The sequence below is a fragment of the Cloeon dipterum genome, chromosome 1 (genome assembly GCF_949628265.1).
Source record: "Cloeon dipterum chromosome 1, ieCloDipt1.1, whole genome shotgun sequence".
NCBI classification, from domain to species: Eukaryota; Metazoa; Arthropoda; class Insecta; order Ephemeroptera; family Baetidae; genus Cloeon; species Cloeon dipterum.
Window position 1 is genome coordinate 34778088 of NC_088786.1, and position 21625 is coordinate 34799712.

The 21625-nt window shown below is 46.4% G+C and overlaps 1 protein-coding gene across 6 annotated transcripts; it reads right to left on the reverse strand.

Annotated features, from left to right (window-relative positions):
- Nucleotides 1-85: 85 nt before the first annotated feature.
- Nucleotides 86-19321, reverse strand: mask (multiple ankyrin repeats single KH domain). 6 transcript variants are annotated; one of them, XM_065497075.1, is made up of 25 exons: nucleotides 18956-19321; nucleotides 17689-17851; nucleotides 17193-17349; nucleotides 16704-16848; nucleotides 16469-16616; nucleotides 16135-16415; nucleotides 15973-16068; nucleotides 13683-13872; nucleotides 13103-13620; nucleotides 12215-13025; nucleotides 11290-11703; nucleotides 11073-11203; nucleotides 10524-10994; nucleotides 10231-10468; nucleotides 9211-9645; nucleotides 8919-9098; nucleotides 8497-8862; nucleotides 6955-8404; nucleotides 6810-6902; nucleotides 6495-6665; nucleotides 5089-6073; nucleotides 2670-3388; nucleotides 1882-2533; nucleotides 1329-1526; nucleotides 86-1253 (listed from the first exon to the last, which is right to left on the reverse strand). In XM_065497075.1, exons 1-25 carry the CDS (start codon nucleotides 19166-19168, stop codon nucleotides 1230-1232), a joined length of 9249 nt encoding a protein of 3082 aa, XP_065353147.1. In that variant the 5' UTR covers nucleotides 19169-19321; the 3' UTR covers nucleotides 86-1229. The 6 variants fall into 6 exon arrangements, with proteins under 6 accessions (XP_065353147.1, XP_065353146.1, XP_065353145.1 ...); XM_065497074.1 differs by having other exon boundaries at nucleotides 10524-11006; XM_065497073.1 differs by having other exon boundaries at nucleotides 10524-11203; nucleotides 17689-17803.
- Between the last annotated feature and the right edge of the window lie 2304 nt (nucleotides 19322-21625).

Sequence of the window (21625 nt, forward strand, 5' to 3'; positions counted from 1 at the left end):
AGGATTGACCTCAATTTTCTTTCGTGATCAAACGTAAAACCATGCAGTAAATCAAGGGATGCAAGATCACTAAGAATTCAGCCAGTCAAGTGCATTTATTGTGTAGATATATTTTAAATATTTTACAAGCGAACGGTTTATACACGGCATTGCGACCCTCAGTGGTCACCTTTCTAATTCATATTCAATTAAACTAGTAATTATCAATCATGCAAGGTAATATTAAACACAGGAGATACAATTAATAGTAAAAAATAAATATACAGTGTATCATTTCTAGAACGATAATGTGAATCATGATCTGAAAAATTAATCCTGCTACAAAAAATGCGCCCGAGTTGCAGGACCGCCTGACTCAATAAAAGGAAAGGAGCTGGCGCTCAGCCGAGAGACACGCTAAAAACTAAAAAAGATAGTAAGCCACTAGTCAGGGTTAGCTACATATATATGAGCAGGATGTTTCGTCGTCACAGACGCGAGTGTGTGTTTGTTTGCGTGAGAGAAAGAGACAAGTGGTTTTGACAACTGTTCTTTAATACCCATCCCATCATCTACACTGTATTTGCACACTCTGTGAGATAATAATTATCAAGGTAATTGAAATGGGAGAGCAATTATAGGTGGGGGTGGCTGGTGCGCGAGCGGGCGGGCGGGCGGGCGCTCGTCCGGTGCATCAGGACGAGGCTGCCCGGCTCGGCCAGCCAACACGAGAACAAAACGGTCGGCGTCGGCGCGGGCTGCTGCCCACTGCCGAGTAAAGCCGACGACACTTCTTGCCGCTCTGTTTGCGAATTGATATTATCGTACTCGTGGCTGGGCAGCCACAACATGGTTTTTTACCTTACAATTTTCGAAAAAGCTAACGTAAGCAAACACGTGACACGGGGTGACCATTCCATCAGTGTATGTATCGTCTAGAAAAAAAATTGCGTAAAGAAAGTGGTCGAGTTGGAAACCAAGCAGCGTCCGAAGCGGTCTTGTGAGAATGCAAATTATCAGTAATGGGTCGTCCTAAGCAGGCTACAAACATTTTTGGATCCCAGGGCTATGAGAAGAGTGGACAAAGCGCAGTGGTTTGTATCTTTTTTCTCCAACATTTTGATCGGATTAACTACGGATGGTAGGATTTTATTCTTGGTTGTGTTAAAAAACGTGATAGTAAACGCTCGTGGCATCGACTATTCATGTCTTGCTCGCTTCGTCGTGCTGCAGCTACCACTTTGATCTTCTTATTTGCTCCAATTCGTCCAGCCCTGTGGCAGATAAGAATTGAGGCCGTTAGGACTGAATCGAGCAAGCAAAGTGACAAAAATTAACTGGACACTTACTTGAGACTTGTCTGGCAAGTCCGTCATTCCCGTTCGCGCAGCCTGATCCCAACTGGGGCCTTCTATCTTGCCGATCACGTCAGGACCCATGTCGGCGAATCCCTGCATGTACGGCGGCATGTACATGCCACCGTGCTGCATCATATTGATGGTTGGCGCCCCGCCGTTCATGTAGCCGTGCGATCCGTCAGGCATGTTCTGGAAATTTCCGCAAAAATTAGACCAAGCTATATTTTAATAAGCTTCAGGGTTGCAACAAAAATGCAGAGCGGTTTTTTTTAATTTTTACCAGTTTCTTGCATGCCATGTTTGTACCTCAGTTTTCAAATTTTACTAAATATTTGCTCCTGACCTCGACATTGAAAATTTAGGCAGCAAATGAAAATTTATAGTGAAAAATCTGCGCAGTTAAGGAAACTGTAACCACTACAACCCCAAGTTTAGGATTTTCCCAGGGGAAAAATGAAAGCTTCCAGATTTAAAAGCCAGCGCGAGGCTAAGACCCCCAATCTCCAGTAGCTTTCTTGATAAAAATGCAAGTTGTGCAACTTACGTGATAGTTCGGGTCCATGTCATCTCTTGTGAGCATGGTACGGTTCATGTAGCGTGGGTTCTGCGGCATGTTATTCCAGCTGGTCGGGTTCTGCTGCATGGCCCAGGAGTCGGGTGGCTCGGCGTTGGAGTTTGCCTTCCACAGCCTCTCGGAACCAATGGGGTGGAGTTTGCCTCGGTTCTCATCAGCCATGGCACCGTGCTGCTTCTTCATCTGCTGCTGCACGCCGGTGTGCTGGTCGACCGGAGGAGAGTTGTTGTTGGCCGACGGCGACATGTTGCTCGGCGAGCCGTGGTGCATGTGCGCGGCTCCGTTCTCAATGCCGAGCAGCTCGGGCGCCATGTTGCCCCCGGGCATGATGTTGAGGATGTCCTGCGGCCAGCGCGTCGGTGGCAGCTGGTGGTGGCCGGGCGGACCGCCGCCGCCCCTGTGGAACGAGCCTCCTGCACTCATAGGCTTGTAATGGTTCAGGATCAGAGAGGTCGAGCTGTTCTGGCCCCCGTGCATGTTGTACATCTGCTGCATCGCGTGAGGAGGCATCTGCTGGTGCGGCGGCGGCTGCTGAACGTTCGTCTGCGACGCCTGCTGTGGCTGTTGCTTGCCGCTCATGGCGTGAAGTGAGCTCGAGAAGTCGGTGGCCCTCGGATTGAGTCTGCAATGCCAGAGGAAAAATTGATTTGGCTAAATTACCGATTTTACTTATAACAGTTTATGTTAGGGATGATTTCAAGCATCTTAAATACATGTGAGAAGCGGGAGAAGGAGACACAAACAAACTTCTAAGTTACCTGGAATGCATGCTGGGCGGAGACATGGAGGCCGCGGACGCTTGGTTGGCGGCGACTCCGCTCTGGTAGTGCGTAGCCATGTTGGGCGCCGCGTTGAGCTGCTGCGACTGCTGGTAGGGTTGCATCATGTTCTGCTGGCCCACCTCCTGGAGGCTGACAAGCGGCTGCACCACATTGAGCATGGGCGACGGGTGTTCGTAGCCGGAGGATGGCGCCACGGTGTACTGCTGCTGACTAGGCGGCGGCTCCATGTTGGAGGCGGACTGCAGAAGCAGGTGGCCCGACGTCCTCTCTGTCATCATGTGCGGGACGGGAGGCAAGCCGATTTCGCCGTGGCTGCTCGGTCGGCCGATTTCGCCGTGGCTGCTCGGTCGGCCGATTTCGCCGTGGCTGCTCGGTCGGCCGATCGGTTGCGTTGCCTTCGAGTTGGACGACGTGTTCATGTTGATCGGCGCCGCTGGCTCACTGCTGTACGACGGTCCGACGTTCTTGTAGTTCGTTAATTGCGACGTAATCATCCCAGCTTTAGACAGCACGGGTGACTGCATGTTGTGGTTACCCCGATAGCCAGGAGCTTTGTTTACGTCCGCTACAGGCGTGAGCGGCGTTTCCATGAATTTGGGCTGTGCGATCGTCTGCACTGTGGCGGCTGCTCCACCTGCGGCCGCGACGCTGGCGAAGTTCATGTTTTTCTGGCTTGGATCGTTCACCCATGACGGCTGAAAAACAAATACAAATATTTAAAGAAAATATTTATTTTGAAAACTACTGAAGTCCAGTCATTTCCGAAGAATTGAAGCCAGGGCTGAAAACCCCGCATTTTTTAAATTTTGTTTTTTAATATGCAGTGCAGTGGTTAATACCGTACTTTTTTCAATTTTTATCAGTTTCTTGCAGGCTATTATTGAACCTCGAGATTTTATAAATTTTCTAATTATTTGCTCATGACTTGAAAAATTGTCGGGGGTAAGTTTTTTGAGAAATTGAGGAAGCATATATGGCAATTAGGAAAAAATCTGCTTAGTGGACGACATTTTGACAACTCCGACCGCAAATTTTAGATTTTCCCTAGCGAAAAATGAGAAAATCCATTTCTTGCGCAAGAAGTTGGTAAAAATTGAGTGGTAAAAACTGTTCTAAACACAGTGGTGAAAAAAACGGGTGACTAATTCCTGGTATGGGGGTCTGGATGGCTACGTGTTAAGTTTTCCTTCATATACTATCAGTGGTTTCGTTGCCTCCATTGCAGAAAAGATTCTGCCTCACACAAAATTACCTGTTTCACGATCAGGTGTCTTCCAAATGGCGACATCTGATTGATCCGCGATATCAGTTTCGAATACTCTCAAAAACCTCGAATAGGACTCAAAATACAACCACCAACTAGATGTGAATGCTGGAAATCTTCGATCTTGATGGATTGCACACAGGCAGGTTGCAATAGACGCTTTTCTTCAGCTGCTAATAATCTTCATTGAGGTTTTAACCTCAAAGTATTCGAAATCTGTTTTCCAAACCAAGATGCACATATCACCTCCCACCATCTGCATGACCACTAAATGTGGTGATGCCTCTTATGATTGAAACCCTTGCTTTTATCTCAGGACATTCACTGTGAGAACGGTGAAAAACGGTTCCGTGATTCCAGTGAATGCACCAGACAAAAGTAGAGCATTGTGGATCATCACATTACGACATCTGTCATGTGAAAAATGCGACCACTCGACCTTTTATATGGAAGATCATTCTCATTCTCATTCATTCTCTCTCATTCTCTCTCTCTCTCTCTCTCTCTCTCTCTCTCTCTCTCTCTCTCTCTGACCCCTGACGGAATGATATAGTTCTGAGAGCAACACTTGGGAAAGCCAACGAGGTTGGAACTCATGCAAACTGAGAATTTAGTCAGCAACGAATACAACCTGCCATTGGCGAATGTCATTCTAACAGTTTAGAAATGTATCAAGGTATGAAAAAATATTGTCTGTTTGTAATTGGAACCTGGTGAGCTCATAACTCACGAGATGTAATGAGCTGAAATAAAAATTGTAAGGTGTATCGTGCAAGAATTGTGTATTAATGAAACTTTAATGTGTAGAAATTTTTGTAGGACCATCCATGACCACCACCACCAAATTGACTTACTTGAAAGAGTAAAAGATTTGGTTAAGGGAGTAGGGCTTAAGATAATATTATAATCTACAAGTAATGAAACTCTAATCTACTACTCGCTGCTACAAATTGATTTCAATTTGAGCAGCAAAACATAATATGGTATCATGCTAAACTATTCTACGAAATCATAAATAAATTGAATGCAGAAATAAAATAAGGATCAAGCTATACTCTGCAAAAAAAAAACAAAAAAAAAAGGAAAAACAATTAATAAAAGAACAAAGACCAAATAGAACTAGATATTTACCTTGTTGTCAAAGAGCGAGTATTGGGGAGTATCAGTCTGGCTGGCAGGCCTGGCGATCGGTTGCTGCTGCTGCTGCGGCGCTTGGATGGGCTGCTGGTCCTGCGGCGTTTTCCTACCCTGCTGGCTGTGGACTGTGGGCACCGGTGGTCCGTTGGGTACGGACTCAGCCATTAGGGGCTTCACAATTGTGACCGCGTCAATGAGTGACGGAATGCCAGCTGTGGAGGCGCGGGATGCTGCCGGCTTACTGGGCGAAGGTGGCGCTGTGGCCGCGAGGGGCACGGACGTGGCCGCTCCCCGGGACTGCTTTGGCTGCGAGGAGGCGGCGGGGGCGGCTGGGTTAGCTGCAGCTGTGGCCGTTGGGGCAGCACTCTCAGTCAGCTTGGCGGCAAACGTCTGCGTGGTGGTGGCCGTGATCTTGGTCGGCCTGCCCGCAGTCATGATGGCCGTAGTGTACGACATGGTGGTCTTGGTGTTGGAGGTTGCTGCGGCTGCTAGGGCTGCCCTCTTCTCAGCGGCGGCCACGTGTCTGGGCGCGGTGCTGCCACCTCGACTGCCAGACGTGGACGCTCCGGACGCGCCCTTGGCGTTGGTGGGGTTCCGCACCAGAGGTGTCAGTCCCGCCGCCGCCGGCATCGACTCAAGCGCCGGAAGTTCGGGCTTGCTGTCTAGGGTCCAGCCAAGCTTCTGCAACTGTGCGTTCGCTACCACATTTTGCTTGATGGCGCCGCTCGTTTGGGAAGACAACGGTATAGGCTTGAGAGTAGTGGTCGAGTTCGCGGCCTTGCTGCTCTTCATTGCAGAGGCGGCCGCCTTCGTAACTTCCGCCGTCCAAGTTGCACTGCTGGCTGTGACAGCCGCCGCAGCGTTTTTCTTGGTCGCAGCAGCTGTTACGTTGGGCAGAATTGTATTTAGGTCTGCGTCTGGATCCTTGACGAGCGCGGAAATCAGGTTGTGCGCGTGCTTTGTGACTTCAGGAGATCCCCTGGAAATAATTCGTTGGATTAGAAACAAATTTTGCCCACTTGACCTACAGGATGTCAAGATCAAGCGTGTTAAGACACTATTATTGAGACCCAGGCAAAAAGAACATATTTGCAAACTAACAAGTTGCTTCCTAGATTTTCGGGATTGGAAGCTGATGCGTTTCGATAATTTTATTTTTCTCCACCCAACGCTTGGATGCTTTTTGTCTTTTTTCACCACCTTTTAAAATGCTAGCATAACTAGAAGAGACCCATATAATATGCCAACAGATGTCCACCAGACACGCTTGCATCAAAATTACCTACATGAGAGGTGATTTTACAAAAAACTGATATGTAATTAATTTTCCGCAGTGGATAACACATGCTAAATTTTTCTCATGCTGCGATTGTTACGCAAAAAATGTATTCATGACTCACTTGATGGTGATGGTTCTGTCTCCGGGACCCTTGTTCTGTTTGTCCACCTCAATATGGGCCCCAGTTACGTTTCGGATGGCATTGATGTTGCTGCCTGCTCTGCCGATAACTCTGCTGATGGCGTTGGAGGGCACAGTAACTTTCTTTGATTTGAAAGGTGAGTTGAAGTACCTACCAGGTCATTATAAGCATTAATTTTAAATTCATACAGCTTAGCAATGGTAAGCTTCAATTGAAAGCACTGTCCATAGTTTTAAGGTTGTTATACAGAATAATTTTACAGCAGATAATAACAATTTCCAAGCTAATACTTACTTTCGTGTAACTGTGTTCCATCCATCCTTTCCGCCTTGTTTGGGGCCCGCCGAGCTTTTGGCAGAAGCTTGCACTTCAGGATCACAGTATTGGCTGAAAACAACAATTGTTAATTTGAGCTGAATCGGACATTTGAACAGCTTACTTGGATGCACTGAGATGAGAGGATGATTTTTTACTCTTGGACGACGGGATGTACGTCTCATTGCCAGTCGCCTCAAAGTCTTCTCTCTCAGCGGGATGTTGTTGCGGTTTTGGAGTAGCCTCAAACATGAGGTGCGGGATCTTGTTGGCTCTGCTGTTTACTCGTTGTTTGCCGCTAACTGTGTTTGATTCAGTTGCGGTATGCAGGGCAGCCACAGGCGTCGGGACAGGCTTCTCCGCTGGCAGAATGGGCGCCACGGTAGAAGCCTTGATGTCTTTAGAAACAGGGAGAGGAGAAGCTTGCTTCGACTTTGGCGCCTCCTTCTCCAAGAGTGGCTCGGGAGAGTTTTCTTTGTCACTCTTAGCTCCAGCACCTGGAGGTGACATGGCCGCCTTATTCTTTTTCTTCTTCTCCTTCCGCTTATCTTTGTTCTTGACGTCATTGCTGCTGCAACTGCCCTGGCTATTAGCGTCAATACCGCTATCGCCTTCTTCTTTGTCCACGAGCACTTCATTTCTGGGAGCAACCTCAGCGGCGTTCTCATTCTGCAGAGCCACCTTGTTAGTCTCCTCGTTTTCTTGAGGTTCATTGTCTTTGTCGTCCTCATCTCCGCTCTCTTTGTCATCGCCGTCATTTTCATCCTGCTTGCGCTGCTTCTCCTCTTTCTTTTCCAGCTTCTTTTTCTTCTTGCGTTCTCGCCTCCTAGCTGCCGCAGCTTTCTTCAACTCCTCGCGATTTTTCTCCATGTCAAGTTCTTCCAAGAGGTTGTCCGCGTTCTGGCTGGCTTTAGTAGCTTGCAGTTCTTTAGCAGATCGGATTTCTTTAACACACTCGTCGCATTTTTCTAGCAGCTCCTTCTCATTAGGATTAATTGTCGACATGTATCTGGACATTTCCAGGTCGTTGGGAAACTGGTTGACCCGATGGACCATCCACTTGACAGCCTTGACATGGCCTTTCCTAAAGGCGGCCATCAAGCACGACACCTTCCTGTTGTCCTGCGAATCGATGTCGGCAGAGTGGTTGTACAGCATTTCGATGACGCTCAGATGGCCACCGTTGGCTGCTAGCCAAAGGGGAGAATTGCCCTTCTTGTTCTTCACTTCCACTTGGGCCCCGCGGGTCAACAGCAGCTCAACAAAGCGGACGTGGCCCTTGTCGGCCGCTATTGTGAGGGCTGTGTCCCTGGACGAGGGGACGGGTGTGGCGTTGACATCAGCGTTCTTGTCCAGGAGTACGCGACCGACCTCAACGTAACCGCCGCTGGCCGCCTCCATGAGTGGCGTGAGGCCAGTCTTTGCACGGTGCTCAACGTTGGCTTTGCGGTCAAGGAGGAGGCTGACCACCTCGTTTCGGCCTTGGAAGCAGGCAAGCGTCAGAGCAGTGTTGCGATTTGTCTCTATTTGGGCGTTGATGTCGCTGCCCATGTCAAGGAGTAGCTTCACCGCAGCTGTAAAACAGGAGCATTAACATACATATGTGATTATAAGATAAAAAAAACGTAACTCTGTGTCAAAAAGTAGAATCAATGACTGAAATTACCTGTGTGTCCATTCATTGCCGCGAGCATAAGAGGAGAAATGCCAAGCTTGCTGCCTGTGCGCGAGTTGATTTCAGCGCCGGCGTTGAGAAGCAGTTTAATTATGTTGACGTAGCCTCCCGAAGCGGCGAGACTGAGAGGAGTGTAGTCGGACACGTTCCTGTGCTCCTTGTTGGCGTTGCGAGACAGGAGAAGGCTGACCACTTCGATTCGGCCTCCAGAGCACGCTAGAGAGAGGGGCGTGTCCTTGGTTCTTTCAGATTGGGCCTCAATGTCTGCGTGGTGGTCCAGAAGGATTTTCACCACCTTCTCATGGCCCGCAGTCGCAGCAAGTATCAAGGGGGTGAATCCCTTTTTATCACGATGCTCTGAAAGCCAAGGTTAATAAATATGAAAAAATAAACAAAATTTTGTTTAAAATTACCAATATTGGCGCCCCTACTGAGCAACAGCTCCACCAGGTCTTCATGACCTCCCGCACACGCAAGCGTGAGAGCTGTGTCGTGGTTGCTGTCAGTTTCAGAGTCAACATCGATTCCGTGGAACTGCTGAGGACAAGGTGCGCACGAGTAAGGCGTCGTTCCGTTCTGGTATATGGGCACTCCTTTGGGGGTAAAACAAAATTTAGCAACAGATATTCACGCTTCAAGTCCAAGGTTAGTGAAAAAGCACGCAACAAATAAACATATACTTGTTATGCCGGTAAGGCGACTGACCTGTGGTTGCGTCATACTGATAGTTCTGCATGATATTTTGATGCTGTGCCAGCAGAGTTTTGTCATCTTCAACTAACTGTTGATGGTGGTGGTGCGCATGCTGCTGTTGCTGATTCACAGCAACTGGTTGCTGCTGAGCGGCCACCGCCGCCGCCGTTAGAGTCGGGCGGATCGGCTGAGTGGCCGCAGCGAGGATGGCATTTTTCTTGCTGCCCTTTTTCTTGTTCGGCGTCTGCGTGGCCGCCTGCGTCACAGAGGGAGCAATGCTTGTGGTTGACTGCGTGCTCGTGGACACAGTGGCGGCCGCGGTGGTCGACGAGGTCACAGTCTGCTTGGTGTCGCTTCCGCTGACGCTGCTGGTCGAGGAAGATCTACTGCCACTGCTCGGCACAGATGTCGGCGTCACTCCTCCTTCAGGGGTTTGAGGAGCTGTGGCTGTGGTTGGGGGTTTGTTAGTGCGACAATGTTAGCCAAACGAGAGGTTATCTGACTCTAGTGGTTGAGCTACACAGGTTCACAAGCGAAAAGCCATCTTGGCAGCAATAACTACTTCAATCATGACGGATGCGAAAATATTTTTGGCAGAGAATTGATTAACATTATTTTAACCCTGAGCTTAATCTTCTGCAATACTTTAATTTAATAATTATTGCGGCTCAATTTAAATTATCACGACTTGTTCTTTCGTTTACATACCACTTGATCTCAAGAGAAAAAAACAAATCATATTATCTGTTTAATGGGGCCAAATTTAAGCATTGGCCTTTCATGAAATAGGGCGCTACAGTGACGCATTATCAAAAGGAAATCAACAAAGACGCAGTCTGTATTTTAATAGCGATGACTAAACAAACGCCCCTTAGACAGAAACATTCTTTCATACAATTTATTAATTTTTTTTTTTGTTAATCAACCAACTATGCTTCCAAGATTTGAACGAATTCAGAAGAAAACTCGCAAACTTAAAATGGAAACAATTCAAATAAAAACCGTGCAATGTGCGTGAGAAGGTTAACTCACCTATCTGTGGTGGTAGCATAGGAATCTTGTGTGGTTTCAAGCCACCAAGGCTAGCCGAAGCTTGAGCTAATCGAGAGCTGATAGCTTGTAGTTGAGCCTGCCCTGGAGGGCCACTGCCACTTGCAAACAGGTTAGATTCTTCTGACGGGACAGCAGCTTGAACAAATGCATTTGCTGGCAGACTGACAGCCGGTTGATTCATAGGCAGTTGGTAGGACATGTGAATATTTGTTCCAGGCTGAAGATGAAAAATAAATAAATCTAAGTCAGTGATAATATTTCAAATAACTTACCACAATGATTTCATTAGATTGCTTTAGCTGCATCTTGACTGGGATGTAATCGAGCCTTTGAATAGCTGCATTTCTGGCAACGGCTTCGCTTGCGTCTAAGGCTGGAGGTGCGGGAAACTGGATGTTGATGGTTTGACTGCCGGGGAGCCCAGGTTGTTGGGTGGGCTGAGGCGACAACATGGACATGTTGAGAGCCTCCTCGACAGCTTTCTGGTATGACAAAGAGGTATCCATCGACTTCTGATCAAATTGCAGTTGCAAGGCCGCCAAGAGATCCGCCGTCTTTTCCTCAATGAAGGTTTCCTCAACAGAGATGTCATCCTTGTCCCCCTCTTCCTTGGCGACTTGACTGCACTTGCCGTCTCTACCCTTGGAGCTCTGCTTTATGTGTTTTTGAAGGATCTGGTGGATCTGGCTTTGGGATGCACCACCAATGCCAGTCTCTTCAAGCTGCTTCAGTTGGTTCTGTAACTGATGGAGCTGCTGCAGCGTTTGTTGCGTGTGGGCAGTTTGCTGCATCAATGATTTTGCATGCGCTTCGTTAGCTACCTTGACGTCACTTCCCGCGATCTCGCTGATCGGTGGTTGGTTTGCGACGTGAGCCTGCAGTTGTTGGTTCAGTTGCGTGATCTGATGAAGTTGCAAGGCAGCCAGCTGCTGCTTGTTGATTCGGCTTTTTCCTAAAACAATTCATCTAACTTAAAAACTTGCTCTAAGGGAAGGAACGTGGAACCAGCAGAAAAGCGAGCATGGAACAAATACTTACCATCTTTCTTGGAAACAGGTTTCGCCTTAGGCCGGTCTTGGATCGTGGTTGGTGAGGCGAGATTGAAGCCAATGGTGGTCGAGTCCGGGGCCGCTGCCGCCGCAGCGTGGAAGCTGGTCGGCACGTCCCCAAGAATCTGGGCAGCAGTCGGGACAGGGGCGTTTTGGATGGAAGTCGTCGAGGCAGAGGTCACAGCAGTAGGTGCTTGGAAGCTAATAGAAGGCATCGATGCTAGTGAAAATCCTGTTTGATTAGCCATAGCACCAAGGTCGATGCCCTGCTGGCTCAAGGCGCTGAGTGATTGGCCCAGTTGGGGTGCCACCTTACTGGCGGGACTCCCATAAAAGCTCACTGGCAGCGTGGTAGCGCAGAGCGGCGAGAAGAAATTCGGGGGCAAACTGCTGAAGGTCAGGTCTGAGGGGAAAAATCGAAATGCAGGGTTAATTTATAACTCGCACTTCAATATTGCAGAAAAAAAAGTTCAAAGCAATGTTTCAAGATCTGTATTTTTTACAACAACATTCATCGAGTACATAATACAAACACAAAATTGATATTATTTAGTGAAATACACTGACGAAGCTGCTTCTGATTTCACCCGGAAATAATGGAAACCTCAATTGCATCTGCCTTCATTGGCGTACGCAAAAAAAGATATTATTAATGCAACATGTTTATTTTTTCAATTAAATATTTTGACCTTGACTGATGCAAAAAGGTATTCTGATCGATAATTTGATTAAATGGGAGCAAGGATCAAGTGTTGGGCTTTGAATTAATTATTTTAAAAACAATAGAATATTAATTTAAGAGAAAAAAAGGCGAAATCATAACAGCACGCGTCAGTGAGGACTATATACTATCCTGAAGTCTGTTGTTGCACGCAGTTTTGATCAAACCTTCCAAGGAAATTTAATTTAATCACCTGTTGGTAGGCTGATGTTGGTGATCCCCTTATTGATATCTTCAAACGGAATGTCAAGGACTTTGACCTTGGTGGCAGGTGGTGAAGCAGACGACGACGATCCTGACGATGACGGTGCGCCTGAAGGTGGAAGTTCAGCTGCTTGTTGGGTGGTAGGTGCGGGTTCTCCGAGCAACTTGTGCGGCGTGCTGACCAACTCTTCCTCCACCCTTTGCAACTCCTCCATGATCTTCTTTTGCAGGTTTTTCTCCTCCTCAAGTTTGAGTTTGGATTCCAAGTCTTTCAACTGCGTCATACTCTTTTGAGAGAGCAGCTCAGGGTCCAGCCCTTGGGCCAAGAACTCAGTCTCTGCCAGCGTGACGAACCGCTTGTCGACATCCTGCGTCGCTGGAGGCGAGCCTTCCTGAGTGCTGCCAGGTCTTGATTTGCGAACTGCTGACTTCTGCGCGGAGCTTTTGCCCTGGACCGCCGCAGACATGCCACTCTTGGCCGCATTCACGGGAGTGGTGGCGGTCGCGGAAGAAGGCGCCGGTGCGGTGTCCTCGATAGGGGGTGCTGCCGCTCTGACCGCCTCTGGCACTTCGTGAAGGCCAGGGGTGGATTGGGTGGCGGTCGGCGTGGGGGCAGGGGATGGAGGCTGGGTGCTTGAGTTGCTCAGGGAGCCAGGCGGATGGGGTGCGACTGCTGCTGCCGCAGCAGTGGCGATGGCAACTTGCTGCTGGGTCATCACACTATTTGGATAGTCGAGGATCATATGGACGACGTGTGTGTGCCCACCCTTCGACGCCTCAATTAACATTGTTGAGTTATCCTAAAACAGAGAGAAGTTAGCGACGGTTAATAACCCAATTTAAAGAATTAATATTTGTAAAAATGTGGTATATGCACCTTCAGCTTGTGGAAAGGATCAGCGTGGTTGGCAAGGAGGAACTCGACGACTGTTTGGTGGCCTCCAGCGCATGCCAGGGACAGAGGGGTGTGGTCATTGTTGGTGGTCTGTCTGTTGACGTCGGCGTTCTTGGACACGAGGAACTGAACCGTGCAGAGGTGGCCGGCCCTGCAAGCCTTCATCAGGGGCGTCCTGCCCCCTTCAGACTCGTGTTCAAGGTCGGCTCCATTCTGCAGAAGCAGTTCAGCTACGTCCGTGTGGCCGTTCTCGCAAGCATAGGTGAGTGCCGTGTCTCCGGTCGAGGTGGTGGCGTTTACGTTGGCCCCCACCGTCAGCAGGTAGCGCGCCAGGTCAATGTGCCCCTCCTGCGACGCTTCCATCAGAGGCGTGGACGCGCCCGCCTCGATGTCAGCACCGGCCTTGATTAGGAATTCAGACACCTCAACAAAACCACCGCAGCATGCCAATGTCAGAGCAGTTTCTTGAGTTTCCTCTGTTTGAGCGTTGATGTTGGCTCCTGGAGACGGTTGATTGTTAATAATTCCGTAAATAGAAAATGCTGAAAAATAAATGAATTACCTTGTCCCAAGAGTAGAGCTACCATTTCGTCGTGCCCTTCTCTTGCCGCTTCCATCAACGGGGTGTAGCCTTCGTCATTAACCTCCTCAATGTTTGCTCCTCTTTCAATGAGTAGAAGGGCCAGGTCAACATGACCACCACACGCTGCCAGGGTGAGTGGTGATTCAAAGCTATCAGTTGGCATATTCACCTGTTGAAAATAGAGCACTTGTTCGTTGAATCATCCTTTGAATTGATTCATAAATGGGAGAGAATGTATGAATCCAACTGGTCTTAACCGCCAACTGAGTCATAAAAATCTAGCTTATGAAAGCCACAATTTTGCCAGGTCTGACTACTAAATTTTTACTTCCACCATCAGCCACGAAAGCCCCGGCAATCGTACTCCTTTTTGTTTGTGAGTCACAAGAAATTATTTAAAGCAAAGATTTTCCTCTAAATAATGAGGGAGAAATAAAAAGATAATTTATTACTCATCAAAAACTAATATTGGGGCTATTTGACTTCACTCTCCAGTGTAAATTTTAGCACGGTGTTTGCCAAAAGTAATGAATGCCCTTTCTCACTTTCTTTTCCTTTGACTAATTAATTATTTGAGATGCATTGTGAGATTTGTATTTTAACAAGTGAGAATGAACAAATATATATAAATGCCATCCTCAAGTGAAATTTCAAAATCAATTATTACACACATGTTAAAATTTCGAAAATTTCCGTTAATTCCTGCAGTGATGACCTTTTTCCATTTAGCATAGGTTAGGAAAATGGTATATACATTTGTAGTAATAGTGATGACAGTCATACAATTTTAAACAAAATATTTTTTCAAGTAGCATTTTGTCAATATGCTTAGGCTTGACAAACCAATAAAATCAAATGCTTGGTTGTTTGCACATGAATCAAAGGAATAACCAGCGTAATCCCGTTTGTTGATAAAAGCATTTTAATATTTAAACAAAAGGTTGGCATTTAAACTGATCCACAGAGTGAGGGGAAAGCATTCAATTGATCAATTATTACTCGGTCCGAACTCAATTAAATCCGCGGCGAATCGCTGTTCTCGCGAGACGCGACGCAAGACGGGCAACTTGATTGAGTGCAGCAGTCGCCACGGCGCTGGCACTGTGCGAGTGTGAGAAGGCATTCTCGTTCCCCTGTTGCTTTGCCGCCGCTCCAAAACTTCAAGGTCGCGGCGTGACCCACAATGCATTTTTGTTAAGCGTTGGGGGAGGTAGACGAGGGGAATTGCCGACGAATCAAACCAAATCCCGAATTTACGAGCGCGTCCGCGAGGGTGGAGGCGGTCCATTGTGCGGGCAGGAAAAAAACCGAGTGACGGAGGAATGCACAAATTGCTCCAAATCCGCGTGTACCGTTTCTGATGCGAGCGAGCGAGAGAGCGCGCCAATTCTAGCTGGAAAACGCGGCTTTAACTGTCCGCTGCGGCGGACAGCGGTAATTGGTAGATGAATGCATTTGTGTAGCAGCGGGTTAATGACCCTCGCGAACAAAACGAGAGTTGCGCTATGATCGAGGAAAGGAAGGCATAGCGGCGTCAAGTTCCGTGACGTCACGCGCCTGGATTGTTAACCGAGATTTGCAAGGAAGGCGTGTGTGTGTGTGTGCGGCGGCGGCTCCTCTGACGACTACACAGACGCTCGCGCGATCAATAGGTTTGCGTTGGGGCGCGAGTAGTTTTCTATCGTCTTTTCTCACACACACACTGTCAAGTGTCTGTGGGAAAATTTATTCCGTCCGGTGTGCGCCAGACATGTCTCTCTCTCGCTTCGCATCTCGCGCGCGCCACTCCGCGAATTTAGTGCGCCAGTCAGACGAGCGCAAAAAATCAATATTTTAATTAGCCGGCACATTGCGAACAGTATTGATTGAGCCAAATGGGGCATAACGGCCGGCGCGCATTTTAGCTATTCTCATTATATTAGAGACAAAACCGAATATGCAGCCACACCCACGGTTTGCTGCAACGTGCTGCGCGTTGAAACAAACCGGTGTGCTCCAAGAAAAGCACACAATCACGAGAAATAATAGGCAAATTTTATTAAATTGCTAAATTTGTCACTCATTGCACGTACGATGAGAGAAATCCTATCTCAATAACTTGGGGGTATTATTGATTTGACTGGCTTTGAATAATTTTGTTACTCGATCCGCGAAATCAATACCTCAATGCATCAAGTTTGGATTGATTATGAGCAATTCTTTCAATGGCTTTCTTGATTTCAATCAGTTTTAACACGCTAATGCACAAATAAGCGAGCTGTAAACTGACCTGTGCCCCTGAGTCCAGCAACAACCTGGCAACCTCGACGTGTCCATCCATTGACGCTTCCATCAAGGCCGTATGCATTTCATCCGTTTTGTGCTCCTGCGGGCAGAGGAACAACGAAACAAGTTTTAAAAATTGTTCAATTGATAGGTTGAATGTAATTACTTGATCTGCTCCAGCAGCCAAAAGAAAGCGGACCATTTCTAGGTGGCCTTTGTAGCAAGCTAGGGTGAGGGCGGATTCTTTGAACTCATTGGAGTGCGTGTTTATCCCGGCGCCGTTATCCAGCAAAATCTTGGCTACGTTCACGTAGCCGGCGCTCGCGGCCTCCATCAAGGGCGTGTGCCCATTCTCATTGTGGTCCTCCACGTTGGCATGTGACTTCAGAAGGATTTCAACGACTTCTAGGTGGCCGCCAGCACAAGCATACATCAAAGGTGTATTTCCTGCAGGATGTGAGTTTAAAAAATGTCGCTTCTCTTTCAATCTAGTTGCGAACCTGTGGACGATTGTGCATTGACGTCGGCACCATTGTCAATGAGCAGCTGGACAATGTCTGCATGGCCTGCCGAGGCTGCCTCCATGAGAGGCGTGCAGTCTCCTTTGATTCCTCTGTCCTCGACCCCCGCGCTCATCGCCAAAAGGACCTGCAAAATTCGTGACGATATAACCTTTGCTGCTCACCTTTTTGTTTACACGTCGAGACTCTCTTCGGGAAATTCGTTTTTACACACCTGGGCAAGCTCTAGGTACCCCGCTGAGCAGGCTAGGGAAAGCAGACTCTCGCCTTCCTCGGTTGTTTCGTTTACACTTCGCCCTTCTGAAAGCAACTTCCTGACGGTGCAAACATCACCGCCGGAGCAAGCTTCAACCAGTGATCTAAATGGGACATTAGAACCACAATATGTCACATGCAGCACTTGTTAAAGCAGTTTATTGACGTAAAAAAGCTAGCATAATTCATTAATGGTTTAGTGTTAGACAGCATATTCCAGCACCAGAATATATGCCATTGATGAATTACATGATTGTGTAAAAATTACTAGTGAAAATTATTGGGTTGCAAGCAACGGTGCATGAAGTGGGGATTGATCCGAACAAAAAGCCGCGAGTTTCGACAAATAAGTTAGCGTTTGAGCACTGCCTGACTCTGGTGCTGCCTGAGAGAATGTGACTTGAAAAAAAACCCAAACCAAGCAAACTACTCTTGCACCCCCTCTTACCTGGTTTCCTGCTGCGGCGCTCTGGGGTTGTCGTGGCGCATTCTGGTGAGGGCTGCCGCCGCTTCGTCCAGTGCGCAGGAAACGCTTGATGTCAGGCGTCTCAAAACCTCAGGGTCTGCGAGCGCCTTTCCATCAGAAGAGGATAGCTTACTTATACCTGCATTGGGAAGAGAAGAAATTAGAGCCGTTCCCGCACTTTGGATATGATTTTGGTTTCTTGTCCTTGAACTGGAGAGGGCACTTTTTAACAGAACCAATAAACATTCGCACGCGCAATAAGGTCGTCAGGAATCCCACGCCATTCAACCTCCGCATTAAGTAATTTACTTTTATAAACCAGTAATAAATATGAAAGTGTGCCTCCCTAAATAAATTGATCTTACGCAATTAATGCAATGCTGCTCTTATTGAATCGAAATAAAAAAATCACTATTTCAATGACAGAATAATATTTTTTACATTTAGTTGAAATTAGAAGGTAATTATTGGCATTTACCAGCTGCTTCTAGCAGTGCCTCCAGTCTGGCTTGTGTTTCAGGATCCACTGTTCTTTCATGGTGTTCCGAGTCTTCTGGCAACGACGCGTTCCTCTCAAGGTATTTTTCGGAGGTCTTGCACAAATCTTCGAAATCATTGTTTTCTATCACAAAGGAGCTCACCTGCGGGGAAAGAATAATATGAGTCAAATTATTGTGTTCATTAACTATGTCAGAAATGAGGCAAAACAAATAAAATGCAGGTACCTGCATGAGAAAATGATAACCTAATTTAAAGGAAATAATAATGCTGCTATATAGTTTGAATTATTTTTTACTTTAAAGAAGGACAAGTACTTAAAATAATTTTAATTTATTTTTAATAGTGGCGACGATTTGCATGAAAATTTTGTATTTGATATTAAATAGAAATTATGCACAGGAAGTGTTGTTCGAGGCAATTGAACGCGATAAGGGATCAGGCATGAAATGAAGCAGAGTTTTCTCCGCGAGTCGGTAGACGAGGGGGACGATGCCAGCAACCACGTTGATTAGATTACAGGTGCAAAACAGGACGGGGGAGCATCAGCAGAGCGCCGTGCATCCGTCCGACCGTTAATGTGTAGTGCGCGTAATTTTCCCCGTGCTAGATATTTTTGCGAGCGCGCTGCGCCCTCCCCCCGCCTGCCTTTCCACCCCCGAGCCGATAGGCGCTCTTCGAGTCACTCTCGGCATTATTTCTTGGTGGGGAAAAAAAGGCGGAAAGGTGCATTGTGCGTGTTCCAGTCACGACACGAGCATGGAAAAAGTGAAGAATCAATCCTCGGATGGCGCGGCCTAATTGGCCTCCCCGAACCCCTATAGTAGGGCCAGGATGCACGTTCGGCGATTGTATGCACACTTCCTGCACTTGAAAGGCCCAATCCGGCGGCGGCCGATGGATAACAAATAAATATACCACGTCCCCACTCGCCTGTCCCAATATACACCCGTGAGCGGCCACTTCGATTCGAGCATGCATGCGCCATCGTGTGGGTATCGCCACCGCCGCTCCCGAGCCGCAGCAACCCTTCACACGGACTAACCACCGGCCCTCGTGTTCGAGACACGTCTCCGAACCACAAAATGATCAAAGTGCAGCGAAATGCGGGGTTTTTGCGGCCGTGCGGCCACAAGATGTCTCTAGACTATTACACTTGCTTCCATTGGCAAGTCGCGAGCGCAACCTCGAGGCCACTCTGTATTTTTATTTCGGCACGGATGCGAGTTAGACAATCAGTTGCTCACCTCCGAAACATCGTCTTCTTCCTCGCTATCGGACGAGCTTGTGGTTGGCATGAAGTTACTGTAATTGTTCTCGTCGGATTTCCTCGGGCTCGATCCTGACGATTGGGGAGTTGACGAGAGTTTCCCGTAGTCGCGTTCAGCACTTACTTTCTCAACTTTTTGTCCATCAGACTGGCTATTCTTTGCGACGTTCGGCATTTTGACACTCTTCATTGCCCTGCGATCATTGGTAGTGGTTCATAAAGACACTTGAATCACCTTTAAACGTGCTAATTTTCGTGGTTTAGTCGCTTACAAATATAACCATCACTCTCCCGAGATGTGACCCGCCATGTCTGTTAATATGGCGCAGGCACCCGGATGCCAAAATGAGGGAATGGAAGAGAGCCTACACCGGTGCTACCATCTAGAGGTTACCGGCCGCCACTAGAGTCAGTGGTATTCTACACCCGCTCACGTAGACCAGCCATCTGGCGCGAAAGTTGATACTGACTGAAAAAGCCCGGCCAAAAGGCTCGCGACAACCCCGTTGGAAGGGTTAAGTCCGAATAGCTGGAAGAATTTGACAAACTTGACTTAAAAATTTGCACAGAGACATTGCAAATTTTAAAATAGTTAAATTTTATTGACATTTTTAGGATTTACAGGCTAAATTTTAATAGCATAATATTATATTATTATAAATGACAACACATCACTTATTTTATTACGTAACCAGTTGTATGCAATAAAGTGAAAAACCTTGACTTAATTTAAAGAATAAATTTGGCATTATTATGCAACTCTAAAAGGATGCTCACAGTCATACAATAACGCCTTAAGCGTGATTGAGGAATAGCAAGAATGATTATAAAAAAATGTAATCAATATAACTTATGTAACACAAATAGACATCTACTGAGCCAGGCGACTCACTGTCAGCCGGTCCTTTCTCGAAGCGCCAGCCGTTGACCTTTTTTATCGGCTGAGCCGCGCCAGCCAGCCAGCCACCCATAATTTTTATTTTTATCATTTTTTCATTTCACGTGTGCCTCCAAGTTAAAAAAGTTTCGCGCCGCGTTCTCTTGTTTCAAGGAAATTTTTTCTCAAGTAGGACATATTATCATATACTCAGTAAGTCCATTGTCTTAAAAAAAAACGTTGTTTTTCGTGTTAGTTGCAAATTTATGCAGCTCGATCGCAAGCAGTGTTCGCTAAACCAATTTTTTTTTTTCAGAAAACCCCCCACTGAAGTGCTTAAAACAGTTTTAAGCGGCTTTTTATGCAATTTTGCGCATATTTTTATGGGAGATCAAAAATTCTCATGATGGATAACCGAAAATTGGAATTTTTACAAAATCAGTATAAAATCCACTGATGGTTTGACTAAAGAGACTGAATATTTTATTTCAAATCTTCAATCATCATAACTTTCCAAATTTTCAGCTTTTTACGGCGCGAAATATGGCTTTTTTGGGGTTTAATTCGGGAAAAAGGCGGTAAACCCCAAAACTCAGGTGGTATTGCCAGCTGATTTTTTGTACATTGCGAAATTGACAAACATTGTAACATTTTATGAAAACCGATTTCCCACCTAATTCGCTTCTTTTATCTGAAAAATTCATTGCTCCTACATTCTTAAAATAAACTTAAATTATGATCATTTGAAAGGAAAAACACAAATGTATTACAAAAATCTTCATTAACCTTAACTTTGTCGTCTAATTTATAGCATAAAACACAACTTATAGCTTACCAGGGTTCACCAATTTTGTAATGTGCAAAATCGATCGAGCCACTGATTTTTGCGTATAAAACCATCGGAAAAATCCACCAGTTTTAGATTTTTCTGCATTTTTTTCCGAAAAAGTCGCGTCAATAGAGTCAGAAATTTCGAAAAATTACGATGACCACACAAAGTGTTAAAATTTTCGGTCTTTTGGTGAAACCAGTGGCTTTTTTTACTGCTTTTCTAAAAATCCCTTTTTTTTAGTTGAAGCATCATGATAATTTTTTTTAATAAAAATGCATAAAATGTTTCGCAAAAAAACGCAAAAATTTAGTTTTTTTGCAATTCAGTGTTTTTCCCGGAAAAATACGGGATTGTGGGATCTCTGCAGTTACAGCGTGTTACAATTAAGTTTTGAGTTGCGAATTTTGAGTTATGCAGCCTTTAAAAGCACATGAGCCGGCTGCAAGCCAGCCGCCAGCTGAGCCGACGAAATTTGCCAGCCAGCCGCCGATGTCTGTATTGACGGCTCGGAGCCGGAAAGCCGCTGCCGATCAAATGTGGGTGGCTCAGTTGTCTAAACACAAAATATTTTTTTTTTATTTCTGCTTTGAACTCAATGAGAAAAACGTGATTTAACTAAAAATATTATAGTACCAACAATAAAATGCTCTATCCATTAGACCGCACTAATCGATAAGGATCTCTAGAAATAATAAACATTTTATGTGTTGTTAATTGTCAATATTGGACTGGCTTATTCATGTTTGAATACATATTAATGCATAAATATTATAAAGACTCTGTCTTAAAGCGCATTTATTTACATACCCTCAAAGGGGCTATAGCTGCATCTAACGCGGCCCGCAACGGCATGCCGCGCGGTCTGGCTATGCGTGTTTGAAGGATGATCTGTATCTGTATTCCTGTGCATTAAAATTTTAAGTGCTTTGTATAACATA